The sequence below is a fragment of the Daldinia vernicosa genome (genome assembly GCF_022497035.1).
Source record: "Daldinia vernicosa strain CBS 139.73 unplaced genomic scaffold F5Y00scaffold_73, whole genome shotgun sequence".
In the NCBI taxonomy this organism is placed as follows: Eukaryota; Fungi; Ascomycota; class Sordariomycetes; order Xylariales; family Hypoxylaceae; genus Daldinia; species Daldinia vernicosa.
The window spans coordinates 57747-72871 of NW_025953989.1; the positions used below are offsets into that span (position 1 = coordinate 57747).

The 15125-nt window shown below is 46.9% G+C and overlaps 4 protein-coding genes across 4 annotated transcripts; 2 read left to right on the plus strand and 2 right to left on the minus strand.

Moving 5' to 3' along the window:
- Window positions 1-90: 90 nt before the first annotated feature.
- F5Y00DRAFT_198230 (uncharacterized protein) lies at window positions 91-1192 on the minus strand. The gene is made up of 2 exons (XM_048005301.1): window positions 723-1192; window positions 91-652 (listed from the first exon to the last, which is right to left on the minus strand). The coding sequence occupies exons 1-2, from the start codon at window positions 1015-1017 to the stop codon at window positions 174-176; spliced, it is 774 nt and encodes a 257-aa protein (XP_047860429.1). The 5' UTR covers window positions 1018-1192; the 3' UTR covers window positions 91-173.
- Window positions 1193-3471: 2279 nt separating this feature from the next.
- On the plus strand, window positions 3472-3923 carry F5Y00DRAFT_266500 (uncharacterized protein; the record flags this gene model as incomplete). Its single annotated transcript, XM_048011950.1, has 2 exons — window positions 3472-3616; window positions 3697-3923. 2 exons carry the CDS (start codon window positions 3472-3474, stop codon window positions 3921-3923), a joined length of 372 nt encoding a protein of 123 aa, XP_047860430.1.
- Window positions 3924-5618: 1695 nt separating this feature from the next.
- F5Y00DRAFT_273992 (uncharacterized protein) lies at window positions 5619-8386 on the minus strand (the record flags this gene model as incomplete). Its single annotated transcript, XM_048013280.1, has 7 exons — window positions 5619-6616; window positions 6679-6756; window positions 6808-7605; window positions 7664-7756; window positions 7808-7835; window positions 8070-8163; window positions 8234-8386. 7 exons carry the CDS (start codon window positions 8384-8386, stop codon window positions 5827-5829), a joined length of 2034 nt encoding a protein of 677 aa, XP_047860431.1. The 3' UTR covers window positions 5619-5826.
- A 4102-nt stretch (window positions 8387-12488) lies between these two features.
- On the plus strand, window positions 12489-14507 carry F5Y00DRAFT_255960 (general substrate transporter; the record flags this gene model as incomplete). The annotated part of the gene is made up of 8 exons (XM_048010344.1): window positions 12489-12552; window positions 12604-12632; window positions 12685-12783; window positions 12836-13004; window positions 13146-13596; window positions 13653-13841; window positions 13970-14220; window positions 14278-14507. 8 exons carry the CDS (start codon window positions 12489-12491, stop codon window positions 14505-14507), a joined length of 1482 nt encoding a protein of 493 aa, XP_047860432.1.
- Window positions 14508-15125: the final 618 nt, after the last annotated feature.

Below are 15125 nucleotides of genomic sequence, written 5' to 3' on the forward strand. Positions count from 1 at the left end.
ACGACATTCTATGGGTGCCAAAGGGTATCGATAGTGTAGCGGAATAAAAAGTAAGGCGATCCAGCCAATTAGATTCCTAGGTCGGCGCAAAGAAAGATTTCGATAATCATGGCTCATCCCGTCATATAGTCCACTCTTGCCGATGCATTTTCCTCATCTTGCCGCGGACTGGTTTAGAGGAGAGCGGCAAAAGCAGCCGCAGCAAGAAGCATTATGCTGTTTACGGAGCCGTAATTACTATCACTTCCAGCTGCGGCGATGCCATTCGCAGGGACTGTGGGTGAAGGAGTAGCTGACGCGGCCGTAGTTTCGGGGCCAGGCGTGATGGTGCTGCTCGGAGGGGCAACCGAAGTAGATGACTCGCTATCCTGAGACGTACTAGTGCTTGCTGTGCTTGTCGCACTTATAGAGCTTGTGGTAGTGTTTATAGCGACCTTAGCTGACGTACTAACACTCTTAGCAGTAGTAGTGGAAGCATGGGTCGTAGACGTGTGCGACGACTTAGGTTTAGTGGTAGATGTGCTGGTCTGCGTCACGAGGGAACCAGGAAGGTTGTAGGCGTCTGCGCACTGCTCCAATGTCATATTATCGGGACAGCACCAAGTGGCGCCTTTATCATCTGCTGTGCAGAAGTAACCTTTATCGCAAGATTCTATATCATGGTCAGCTTAGTCTCGTATATGCTTAGGTACCTAATGTATGTATCTACTATGAAAACCTACCTCCAGTTTTTCCAGGGCAGCAAGTCTGTGAGGCAGTCTTATTGAAGCAGTGTACAATACCGTCCTTAGAAGCGCATTGTTCGAAACCTTTACCGCACGCTTCAGCGCAAGTATCGCCATCCTCGCAAAACTGCTGCTCGGGCGCATATCCACCATTCGCACGACGATCGAGACCAAATATAGCCCTGGGCGACATATGGGCGAGCTTGGGCTTATACGGTTGACGTATAGGCTCAGCAACAGCCTGGCCAGCAAGGGCCGCAATAGCAAGCGAAGATATTGTGCTGAATAACATGATAATTTATTTTTTTCCTTTCCGTGAAGTGATACTGAAGATCTTAGGTCTGTTAGGTTGTATGAAGCAAGAAGGTATAAATATAAAGCTGCTTTTCCTAGTGGTAAAGACGGACTATGGTTAGGATAAAATAAGTGAGTGTACGCTCGTCAGAGCTATAACGAATGAATGATAGAATAAATGAAGCAGGCCCGGGCTGTTAGAATGGAAGTCGGAAAACGAAAGAAAGAAGACTCCGAAAAGGAATCGACTATAATGGGGAAAGAGAATTCTCGGTGTGTTGCCCTCCTGTATCATCAAGGTAAAATATCAGGGCGATCACCCTTGATTATTTAAATCGGTACCTACCACTAGCTGCATAGGTATGTACCACCTGGGTGCAATCCCAATAGAGGGGATACCTGGATTAGGTACCTGCCCAAAATTCGATCCATGTCGTAATAGGTACCTATGTACTTAATATACATAAGTTGGCCCTGCCAGGTGCAAATGCGTGATTAGGCGCGGGCGCATAAATGATCGTGGCAGGGTTTACTTCGGACGGACCACACAGATCATGTTCGCCAACAGTTTACAGTTTACAATAGTGTAGTTAGTTTGCTCCTCTCATATCCTCCTTTTCGATTTGGTATTGTATGTACATGGTAGAACACTTGGCCCATAACATCTAGGTAATCCACTTCTAGATCTTCAAAACGCTAACCGCACAGAACCACTATGCGATTCTACATATGTAGTATGCAGTGAATTGGTTCATACGTGACTACAAGGCAAAAATCTCCGAATAAGCGCGTCCAGTGCCAGGTAGCTAGCTCAGGACGCACTTAAGATGTCTGGGCTAATAATAGACGAATAAGCGATAGCCAGTAGCCGTAAAATGGCTTGACCGAAGTGAGGGCAGCCAAGCTTTTCCATCCAGGCTTAGCATTGTAGCAGATTAAGTGGATGAACAGATTCTAGGTAGAGTTCCCCTCAGGAAGGAGGATGTACATACATGTGTAAAAAGAAGCAGAAATCGGGAGTGGGGGAATTAAAAAACTTTAAGCAGGGGGGAGGTGTCAAGGAGAGGCGCTAAACCTAGATATGTACATACCCGATGTACCTCACCTGGATGAGATAGGTAAATCGAAGATTACCTAAGGAGATCGTCAGGAACAAATTCCGAATTTGAAACAAACTCCGAATCCAATTGGCTGGCTGCAAGCAACTTAGTCCCTGTCGCTTGTTTCATCTCGGAGCCATGCACGCCAACTCTATTTAACCATTCAATTCCTCTTTCTTGCATGTGTTGGCAACCTCACCGCTCACTTATGTAATTCACAAATCTCGATGTTGCTTTCTACTTGTACAATAATGCTCACTTAGAAATATAAATGTATCCAAATTAACTATATAAATATAGGAGGTAGGTACCTAAGTTAGGTACCATGCCTTAGTAGTGATTTATGCTTTCCCTGGTGTAACAACCAAGGCCATAGCGGCATATCAGCTCCCTCACGCCAAGCATCATTGACCTCTTTTACATAAAGCACGTAGCCGTCTCGGCAATTTAACCGCCCTCTGTGCCAGCGTCGTCTTGCTGCGCCATAGTTCTAGCCCGTGCGACGCCGATATACACTATCCAGCGAAATATTCACTCGGACCTCTTTTACGGATTAAGCGCGGGAGAATAGCAATGCGTGCTTAATGCTGATGGGTTAGGGCATTTATATCAGTTTTCATCTATCTAACCCTAGGTCATCATAACTCCAGCGTTTAATCTAAGTCTTCAGCAAAACTTAGGTACATATGTCGACGGTATATTCGTACTACTCTCATTTTCTTACATCGTGTAGACATAGTGATGGATATTATATATGATTCCTTTGCCTCATAAGCCAGGCTTAAGTGTCTTCCAAATTGGACATCGGCGAAAGTCTACTAGCATCAAAAGACTATGCTATTCTATCTAGTTAGATAGCTTCGTAACCATGACGCGGACACGTCCATGCCTAGTTTCTGTAACTTTAGTTAGTGAAAACTAAATCAATAGAGTTTGTGGTGGCTTAGGCAAACCGGTCATATATGGTATCATCGTCGTAACATATAACTACGCAACATAGCCCAGTGAGAGCTTCCAAAGTTGTTAGAGTAGCGAGCATTCAAAGCATCCCTAGATACCTAAGGTACCTATAGAAAATCATGAGCACAGATACGATCAAAGAGCGAATCGTGTATCGCTAGCTGAAGTCTGTTCCCACCTATGTTCATCTAGTACCTACTTAGGCTCATGGTCTATGACTGTCTGATCGCAGAGCCTATTAGGAGTTCGGGCAGCTCCTCGAAACAGTGTTCGATATCTGTCGACTCGCGCCCATTTACAATCCCACAACACTTTCGCATAGAACCTCATATTCCCCCATTGCTAAAGACTCGACGCAGACCCAAATCCACTCAGATTTTCTTTCAGGCATCATGCGGCTTCCGATATTCGCTCTCGCGTTTGCTATCTGCAAGGCAGCAACGTTGCCTCTCCAGGGTCAAGATTCCGCAACTGCCTTGGGAATCCTCAATGGGTCTATCCCGGCTAGCGACGATGGTTGGAGATCAGGACCTCGTGGTGAGTCACGGCTCTCTTCCGATGCTGGATACCTGATTTCCGAGACTTGTTCAAATATTCCATCCGCTAACATCTTACAGAGCCAATCAACAATGTCATGGATCGATTTCCCGGCATGCATATTCTTGAGCATACACCCCAGCACATAGCACATAGGGACATGCCTATGTGCGCCAATGTCGTCATGCCGACCGGGGCCGCCGGCGGCGCCGGCGAGACGTTAGCAGATGGCAAATCGATGGCAGCGGGAGTCGGGGACGTTTCGACTGCCGCGCTCGCCGTAGCAATCGCGGCTCTAGTCATCTAGCAATTCAAGGCGGTTGATCAGGACGAAGGGAAGCTCAGTTTGACGGGTCGGCAAGCAGCTTTACCACGTCCATAACGGACGGACTTGGCTCTTCCCTTTAGCGACATCTACAGATCCCAGTTGAAAACGTTGTGGGGTGAGCGGACAGCGTGTATGATAGCCACGGCTGGTGTTGCGGCTCTAATAGGTGAATTATTCGAGGGGAAATTATATCCCGCTGGTTGGTTCGTGGGGCTGTATCGAATATCGCTTGCTATAATACTACCTACATTGCGGATCTTGCATTCTCGCCTAGTCTTGATAATATTAGTAGTAGTAGTAGCTGGCGTGATATCTCAACACCCGTGTTTACCTAGTTGATATTATATTATGATCCCTGGTGAGAGATTAATCACCCTTCGAGGGTACTGTTTATACGGCAAGACATACTCAATGAGGCAAACGAGGTTGATGGCCTCGGAAGTTCAGTGGCGACCTCTTGCCGTCGCATACCCGTATATGAGGCCGAGTTCGATATTAAGTGATTACATGCGCCTGTCCCAACATTTCCAATGGAGGGTAAGATGCTAGGCAATGCTTGCTAGTAGATGCGGTCAGCGACGTGTGGCAAGGGCTTTTCAGTTTAGGGCTGAGATGGTAGGGTCAGACGCATGGGAACAGGGTCCTGCCGCTCCACCCGTCGCGTGGGTGAGACAGTAAAGTCGTCAGCATATCGTCGAGGCCGTCGTTCCCGTTGTTGCCTAGGTACGAGCTCAGGTATCCTTCGAGTATCGTGTACAAGAACAAGAAATAATGACTCCCACCAGGCGGTGAAGACGAAGATGGGACACGGGAACACTTGGCTGCATTTCCAAGTTACATCCGGCACAGACTGGAATGCACAGGAACGAACGAGACATTTGGAACCAGGCATCTTGAACCTGGGTTCTTGGTGTTTCGACCCCGGAAACCCCGAGTAGCCGGGTCCAGACGCCGGTAGGATCATGCGTCGTCGGATAGCTCGCGCTGTCGCGTCAACAGCAAGTCACACGCCCGGGGGTCGTCGCGATATCGGATTGCTCCCGTATTTCGGGGTCCCGGGTCTATCTACGTGAAGGGAATTGTGAATGTTGTTTACGTAGAAGTAGAAAAAAAAATTTTGGTTCACGTCAAATACTACATTCGTTGCGAAATCGCACCGTAGTCCCCTGAGCGTGTCACGCCTGATCCCGAATCCTTCCGTTCGTTATGAATTGATAAGTGTCGTCTCTTTCGGGGTCGGGATGGGCTCGGAGGTAATGCCAGCCCTGCCGCAGCTGAGATAATTCGAATTACCTTATGCAAGCTGGCTTTTAGCGCGGTCCCAGGGCTATGGTATACAATAGGGACCTATCGGGCGAGCGGGAATGATGTCATCTCAATTAGTAGGAGTTTAGGGAGTTTTTATGTGTCGTGCTGACAATTACCGGGCAGTTAGGTATGCAGTATTACCAAATCAGCCAAGGTAAGGCTGCCCCAAGGGAGAATATTCTTGCTGGCTTCCATGCATGCATTGGATAACCTAAAGGAGTTAAGGGAGAGAAGGTGGGTACATGTGCATGCGTTTTAGTGTATGCGTTACTGATGCATCGGCAACCACACATCGGTATAGCTACGCTGCTACGGGATCCAATGAGAAGGAATGAGATTCAATTCGTCTATCTTAGGTTAGGCACATTCATGTAACTTAAATGCTATTTTCATCTATTTTCTAGCCTCATTGTCAAGTCTAGCTTATCAGTATCATGTTGAAACTTTTCCACCACGCCCCTTTTAAGGTCGAGATTTAATGTCCTGTTGAATTCAGCCTCTAGTTCTCAAGGTGCCTCCTCAGTTTCTCTATAATAGCCATACGAATTGTATCAAATATACCAGAGAACCCCCCTTAAGCTTCCATCGAATCAGAAAATATAAGCTGTTCTATAATCTGTGCCTCGGCAGCAAGGCTAGAATCGTCAGGGGCCCATTTGCGTATTTTCGTAAGCACCATGTCCTGGATTCCTTGCATTTGGGGGACATAAGTATGCAAAGCGGCTGAATTATCTGCCAACCATAGCATAATTAGGCATGCCAGACAACTCTGCGAAATGGTCCATAGGTATGGAGAACGCTTGTCAATCATATCCACCGCATTGTAAAGGTAGGTAACACAAGAATCGATGCAGGCCTCGCATCTGTCCAAGAATACAGGTGACTCGTTGGATGGATCAGGAGTTAGAGCAGAGGATCCCGCCGGGGATTGGACTTCCTGTTGTCGGCAGACCATCTGAAGTAAGAATGGCTGATAAATTATGTACCTCGCAGCATAGTACCGAAGCCTGAGGACTCGGGCACGATCGTTCGGTAGTGGAAGAGTCCCTTTCACAGGTCTTAGGTAGTCCGGTATAGAGATGTACCATTCCTCCAGCTGTCTGTTAAGCTCAGTACTGAGAGCTAAAAGTTTCTGAATACCTAGACTCTGCCATGCTTGGTTTGGACCCGTGAAACTAGTTTCTGCGAGTTCTGGACCGTAAAGCGAGTTGTGTATACGGTTCAAGAGCCGCCGAATGGCATGCTCGGCGATGAAATAAATGATATTCTCGTTATCGGAGGGGTCCGTATTATGTGGAAGCCGCATCCGATCCCCTAAGGGTTCTATCCCGCTCCGAGGAACGTCAAGCTCGGCGATTCGATCACTACATTATAACAAAGGTAAGTACAAAATAGAGAGTAGACTTTCGACTTATAGCTGTCCTACCATTCCACTGTAAAACACTGCCAAAATGTTCTTAATTCCGCCTCTTCGAAGACAGCACTCGACAAATTATGTTTTCGACTTCTGTAAGTCAGCTCGGGCTATCATGGCCATTAAAGGGGTGTTCGTTACCTCTCAACAAGATTTAGAAATATTCGGGATGCGAACTGCGCCATCCTCCAGCTGTGTAGGGGTCTTCCTAAATGAGAAAAATATGAAGCTGCGAGTAGTAAAGCCTGGCAGAGCCCTATGCCCGGTCGAAAATCCCACACCAATTTATGTAGCATTATTCTCAATGCCGGTTGGAAAAATTGAAGACCAAGCACTTCATCATCCTCATAGTTGCCCTCTCGGTCTGAACTTATCGTACCCAAAGCGTAGACGCAAAAGCATATCGAAGTTCCAATATCTTCCATATTCCTTTCCTGAATAAGCTGATCCTGCCACGATTCGAACATATTCGGCGTGAATAACGGGTGGTGAGGGTGAACATTTCGGAAATAGTTTTCGGCTAACGCATTAAGACCATCGAGATCAAGAGATGGCCAGACCAACGGGCTATCATAGAGACTCCCAAGCAGCCCTGGTAAGGGGAACTTCTCTTCGATTTCGAAGAAATATTCTCTTGGGTAGTCTCCGAGTAGATCCCGCACCTGGGGCAGTGAAAGGAGCGTAGTTGTCAGAGTAGCATGACCTTTTGGGATTAAAAACTGCGGCGAATCTAACTGGGGGTCTATTCCAGCAGATGTGGAAGGCAAGTAGTCTGATTGTTGCTGTTGATACGCGGTAAAATAATCGGCCTGGCTCGGAGGGTACGAAAGGGGGCTAGAACGAGTACTGAGCTGGTTAATCTGCTGGCTTTGATGTTCGAGCAGCGATTCTATTCGGGCAAGTCGATCGATGACTGCGTTCGGACTTGAGTCTTCCACTCTACGATTTAGGGTCAGCATGGGCACCGCCTTGAGCTAGAGAAAGTTAGAGAGGATACCTATCGAACGGTAGCTCCTTGTATACACAATCGGCATTTGAATCCCTGCAGGTAGAACACGGTTTCTTCCCATCGCATCTCCGCTTACGATGCCTGCTCTATGTTAGGTCGAAAGGGATTTGAATAGCCGGAGGGAGTAGGTACCTGCAGAAGTCGCAAGCAAGGAGTGCGCCTGGTTCTCAGTAAGTTAATAACCTAACGATATATTGGGGAATGAATGGGTAGCATACGCTTCCTTGTGTAATACATGTGGCAAATCCGAGGAGCTGGCTAAGATGGAGATACCCCCTGACTTGACTCTTATCGTCCAGGCGAGGGTAAGCATTAACTAAGATAATAAGGTCCAGCAAGTCGAGCGGGTATGGGCGGCTGCTTCCGTTCAAATACCCTGGCCGAAGAGGCTGACCTCTGTTATAGTCGACCCAATAACTGGGAACGTAGTATAAAACTCTTGGGCCTTGCCGGGGGTGAAGACTGGATATTGGGTAGCTAATGTTACGCTGTCACTCGTCGACTTCTTCATAACCGAGTAGTAACGAGTTTCTCTGACCGCCACGCAGGCGAACGAACGTTAGACCAATTATGCTGATGTCTAGTCGCTGATCCTGACCAACAAGAAGTTTCTATACCCGGATGTTGAAAGCACGACACCTCAAGACATATCAGGCACTTCCGCAGAAGCAACAGACGTATTATAGCAGTCACGTAGGTAGAGACTTGCATAATAATAACTACTTAAGAAGAAGCGTATGCTATCGAAAATGGTTAAGCCCCCTTATGGGGCAAATGGAACGTTGGAACACTATCCACTATACCTACGCCTCACCTTCGTCTTCCAAGTTTGACTAACTACATGTACTACCAGGTCGTAATAATAATAGAAGTGAGAAGGGTCTTAACTGATGGTCAATACCACCGATGCCCCAAATAGGAAATTGGTGGTTACGGGGAAGACTCATACTTGAACAGAGCTAGCAAGCTTACTTGACCCATACGTCATTAAGGCTGGTTAAGAGTATTATAAATACTCCAATGCTATGTGTTATGGGCCAATTTGTTAAGCATCGAGATATATAGGGCTGAATAGGGCGAAAAGTTACCCCTTGTGATGGTTTTTAGGGTTTGAGGATAACACGGTAAGTATAAGCGTGGCTGTGTTTTGTACACAGAAGTACTAAAGACCTAGGTTAAAAGACTATTTGAGTTTGACCGTTATGTTACCTTAGCGTCAGATGGGGGGTAGTGGTAGCCGTATATATACAGTATATATACGGCTCCCAGGTATGAGCCGCTCCCAAATGTTAGGGAAAAACGTGAAGCTCACCAAATTCATGCGCATCGGCGCTATGAGCCAATCAATTTTTTTTGAGTGGTACAACTGGTGCGCCGCTCTTGCACTGTGAGCCACTCGACCAATGAGCGGCTCGTGCGCCTCTCACACTTTTTGCGCCGCTCGCATCTCTGCGCCGCTCCCGTTTTTGAGCGGCTCCTACCAGGGAGCGGCACGTGCACCGCTCCCAATTTTGAGCCGCTCCGGGTAAGTGCATATATATAAAAAGGTATCTTCCCATACGTTTTGTATGGGAATCTACTTGTAAGATTTTTTTTTTTTAATTGGTAACAATTACAATTACGATTATAGGTTGTATGGGTTACGGGCTACGGGTTACGGGTTACGGTATACGATTAATTTAATTGGAAGGTTACGTGTTTTTCAAATAGACCACGGGGCATATTATGTTACATATTACGGGCACGCGTGTGGACTTGTAATTATGGGGTATAACCTGGTCTATGCGCCCGGGGTTATGTAAAAATACCCTGTACGTACCGCTTAATAGGGGAGCCGCTCAAATCGGGAGCGGCGCAAAAAGTGTGAGAGGCGCAAGAGCCGCTCATTGGTCGAACCGCTTAAAATAGGAGCGGCGCAAAGATGCGAGCGGCGCAACGGCAGCTCATTGGCTGGAGCCGTGCTAGTATGCCTCATTTTGGCCTAGCGCTCCAAATATTTGGCGCGTTTAAACCGTAAGCGGTAATCCTACTACTCAAATATTTGAGTCACTTAATTCTTTAAACGTAAGAATCGGGAGCCGCTTATTGAATTGAGTGGGATAAGTACGGCTAGATTTAATAAGCGGTATATATGCGACTACTGCTACCCCCCATCTGACGCTAAGGTAGCGTATTCGAGCCCAGCACTAAACACGGCTAACAGCGGGGCACGCGGGGGGTTTTAAGCCAAAAAAATAATAAAATAAAATGGAGTTACTGGCTGGGGAAAGCATTTCTTCAAGACATCCCAAGCATAAAACGCAGGTTACTCCGAGTCCGCAAATATTAAATGGATCAAGTGATCTATCGACGACGCATCTCCGGCCTATGCCTGACCTCCTCTACGAATTTCTAATGCCGGGACTTGAACTAAAAACACCGGACGGTCTTCGGTAGGTGGGATCGGTTTGAACGTTTGATGTTGAACAACAATCTTGGCCTGCGTATGTAATAGGCTGGGATATTCATTGTCTATTGGTTCGTCATATTCTGACATACATATCCCGTACCCTCGGGTACGCGACGACATACCATTTGAATTATGTGAAGGTAGCCGAATTTGTCAGTTTGCACGCTCGTAATCAGCAATCATGTGTCTACGTGCAGGATAAAACACATAGATCGCAAATGATTACCTATTAGATATGCTCTATACGTCAGTGATTACCTATTTTAGGTGCACATAGAGAATAAGCTACTATGTAGGTAGGATAGGGAGGTATTAAGAAAAAAAAAGAGTCTCGAAAGTTCGGGAAGGAAGAAAGAGATAATAGTCTGTAAATGCTGTGTCAGCTGGATTAGTTAATTCATTATGTTACGCCTGCATTTTATTCCTGCAGGTTAAGTAGTATATGTACGTACGTACCTAACCTAGCCTGTGGACGTTACCTGTGTAATGCGGCTACATAGGTAGTGTACTGATATAGGGGGGGACCTGGTCACAAACACCGAACCCGGTCCACTTTTCACAAAGCCAATCCTTCCGAACTGTTCCTCCTATTGCAACCTACGATGTTTTGGGATTGCAATCGCCGTAGATCCGGCGTCATTCGGCATCGCTGACGCCGCAAGTCGGGACGCCATGTTTTTATTCAGCCGACTGTCTACCTTGGGGACGTCGGAATAACAAACTCCGCTATTTTGATAGCCGACGATGCCGGGAGACCGACAGCTCAGCTTTTAACGGAATCCTGCTCCTATTTCAACTACTATTTCAACTACCCCTCACACCTTTCCTCATAACTGTTTCAGTGTTCCCTCTGTCCTCGAAATATATGGAAATATAAGGTTAGGTACTTATATGGTGAGTTGTTATCTCAATTTTATCTAGCTGAACTTCCCTAGATAATTTCTCCGAGGAGCCACCTACGATGTACGCTGCCACCCTTGGCGTCTAGAGCTAGACATTAGAAATTAAACAGCATATTGAATCACGTGGGAAAATTGAACTGTCGCACAATATAAGGCGTAATTGCTCGTCAGCGATTACGGCGTCGTTTTTTCGCTTCGACAGTTATGAGCCCGGTTCGTGCAGTGGAAAAGCCCACAATTCCCTGCATCCAGCAATTACGCTAAACCCATATTTGAGCCCCAGAGTCAGACTAGTATTGGCAGTAAGGCGAGGGTTCGAATCGAACTGAAAGCATCGTATAATACCGCGCTGGATGAGTGCTCTTGGGCTGTATCTCCGAGGATTAGGAGCAGCCAGAGCCATCGCGTTACAGGTAGAGAGAGGTACGCTTAGCTGACGGCTAACAGCCATCTACGATACTAAACTCTAGAGAGCCAAGGGCCAGAATGAGCCAGTGCTATAGAGAGCTTTAGAGACGTTAGAGTGCTGCGATTCAGGTGACCCCTATTACCTATACCGTGGTCACCTGGGGGGGTGTGTCGCACAATATAAGGCGTAATTGCTTGTTAGCGAATTACGGCGTCGTTTTTTTTAGCTTCGACATGAACCTTATATGATTATATCATATTCGTTGACTCAAAACTATTTCAATTCCGTATCCCCGTATGCTCCGGCTAGAAGCGTGACCACGTATGTTTGGCCGCCGTTACCGAGTTTCATTGTCCGGGCTATTTTAGGAATACCCAACGAAACTAAATGATACGACTTACTTACCCCTGTGGGCGCCATATCGATTCCAATATACCGGCTTCGGTAATGGTATTGGTTCTCAATGTAGTCGGTTACGGCTATCAAAATCATACATACGCTCGCTCGGGAGGAACCCCTGAGTCTAAGCGATAGGGTGTCAATACGGCGGGCACGTTACAGTGGTACACTTGGGGTGACCGAAAAAGAGTCACTAGGTTGACCCTAGTGAGAATATATTTGCGTCACTGTCGGAACAGCCGCCCAGTGCCAAGTTCGCCATTACGATTGGGTATATAGGTACATGGGACCTTTTTACAGGGTGGCTAGGCGTATATCCCCGGTCCCATTGAACCACCAAGGCATGGAATATGGGAGCACATTGCCTGAATCTGCTGAAAATGTGCGGAGATGGCTAGTAGCTAGATGAAGAAGGCTTTACTGGAGTTTTAAAGATGGCTATATGAAGCGATTGCTAACGAACCTTTTAGAAATACTTAAGAGTCAGGATCCTATCGGCGACTGTCTCGAAAGCACGACGTACATTGTCGATTAAAATACGCTGACTACTTCACTCCATTGGCATTACTACTAACATTACCTCCTTTCTGTCGAGTCCTTGGGTATCGTCTTAGGCCAGTCTTACATCGACCCTCATACCCGCCATCCAATAACATGGCTCACTGGAATTCACCAAGCGGAAAGTGGCAGCTCACCTGCTTGACATTAACCAACTCTGGTATATACTGTTCACCGCTATGTTGCTGGTATAACGAGTAACATATGGCAGTCTCAATGGCACACTTTGGTTACGACCAGGTTGTTACTACCCGTGTTCTCCGTATTGGTGGTTAGCTCACAGCCAACTCAGGGGATCTTTGCTGGCGCCCTCATATCGGCAGATTTTATCGAGACCTTTCCAGAAACCAAGGATCCAGCTATCTCGGGTATTACGTCCAGTTGTTTCTCTGTGGGTCGTGACGCTTGACAATGCTAATCGCGGATGCTGACCATTGCATGAGCTCGGTGCTTTCTTCGGCTGTCTCGCATCATTCCTACTTGGTGATAGGTTGGGGAGGAAGAAATCCGTCTATGTTGGGCTCGCGGTCAACGTTATTGGAGTAGTTCTGCAGATTGCAGCTTACCATTTGCCGCAGATGATCGTTGGCCGCATCATCAATGGGTTTGGCAGTAGGTTCACCCCTTGGAGCCTTAAGAGCTCTCCACTCTTAACTTGCCCATTCTCTCGAGAATCTGCTTAAAATTATATCCCGTTACATACGGCTCCATCTAGTGACTTGCCGTTCCGTATATGCTAACCCCTTAGTCTAGTGGGGATTACCTCTTCAACTTGCCCTGTATACGTTGCGGAGGCCTCACCTACCAATATTAGGGGTAAGCTTGTGGTACTAGGTTCGTTGTGCATTACGGCGGGATTCTGCGCAGCAAACTGGATGAGTTACGCTTTGTTTGATAGCAATGGAGCATTCCAATGGCGGTTCCCCTTAGCTTTCCAGCTCGTATACCCAGCCATTGTAGTAACGTTTCTACCGCTTACCGTTGAGTCACCGCGATGGCTATTACTACGGGGAAGATTCGAGGAGGCTCGAGTAGCTCTCGCTCAACTCCGAGGATTATTACATAACCTTGATGATAAGAATTTGAAGGACGACCTTAGTTCTATCCAGAATGCCCTTGAGAAAGAACGCGAGGCTCGTGTGTCTATGATGGATGCTGTACTCGGCCGAGATCCACTACAGAATGTTCGCCGTCTGGTGCTGAGGCAAGTCGCCTTACAGGCACACCGGCCTAATCCGCCATGATGCTGACTCTTTAAAGCTGCGGGACGCAGCTAATGCAACAGTTCAGCGGCGTTAATGCCTTGGGCTACTACCTCCCCACGGTGTTAATTGAGTCGGTAGGGGTTTCTAGTTCATATGCAAGGTTATTGGCCGGAGCCAATGCCAGCCTGTATTTGGGTGCGGCTTTTCTATGTCTGGTTCTAGTCGACCTGATCGGAAGACGCAAGTAAGGCCCATACTCCACATCTCTCTCTGCCTTACCGGCAAGCAGTGATGCTTATGGTTCCATAGACTTATGATGTACGGTTCTATCACGACTGGATCTTGCTATCTCGTTGCCTCTATGACACTGAGAGAGGCTAATCTTCACCCGGAAGATAAGTCTGATCTTGGCAAAGTAACGGTGGCTATGTTCTTTCTGTATTACTTCTGCTACGGTACCAGCTTTGCCAAGGTCCCTTGGGTTTATAATTCTGAAATCAATAGCCTCGGGTGGCGGACAAGGGGAGCTGCCGCCGCCACCGCGACGAATTGGTTAAGCGGTTTCGCCATAGTACAGTTCACAAAGGCCGGCGTGGATAACCTTGGATGGAGGTTCTACCTTCGTAAGAGCTCATCTCTGCCGGATACCATGTCAGAATCTAATATTATGCACTACATAGTCTTTGCGGTATTCTGCTGGTCATACCTACCTATTGTATTCCTTTTCTATCCAGAAACCTCCCTTCGAACACTCGAAGATATGGACGAGATATTCGAGCACCATAGAGGCCCATTCGTGTTCAGAAACAAAACCCTTACCCAACGGAACCGCCCGCAAGAATTTACAGAGGCCGAACAGAGGCGCATTACCGAAACCTCCCCTCTTGCTGAGGCATTCCGGAGTGTTTAAATTATATCATGCCGTTCAATATTTACCATGGGCGTTAGCGTGCTACCGCCGATGGTCGGTTCTGATATATCGGATGATTCTTCGTACGTGGCAAACTCGATTCTACCCTATGATGCTATGCCTTGGACATAGCATTCGCTTAAACAATGGGAGTAGTGGACTTGAACTGGGCTCATGGCGGAAGCAATGATATATGAACAATCCTCGGTCTATCTTTTCAGTCGGCACAAGGACACATCTAGCACCAACAGAGCGGCATGAGCCATTTTAACGACTGTCGTTATCTCCTAAATACGAATAGTCGGCTATCCAGGAATTAAATCTACGCCACAGATTTATGCTCCTTCTCTTAGCCTACCCGTATATTTCTAGTTCCTCCAATCTCACATAGCCTACTTCAAATGAGGTCAGATAGTGTCACATGGACTGACTGCTTGCGTGACCATCACCTAAGCTTGCTATGTATTTAGCCTACTTGAAATATTGACTCATAGCTATGAGTTATAACTCCTTATATCTCTTATCTACCTACCTTTGGTAGAATACGTTCAATTATGCATGTATGATACTGAGAGGTATTGCTTCGCATCCTGGACGTTATGTACGACGTAAAATGGT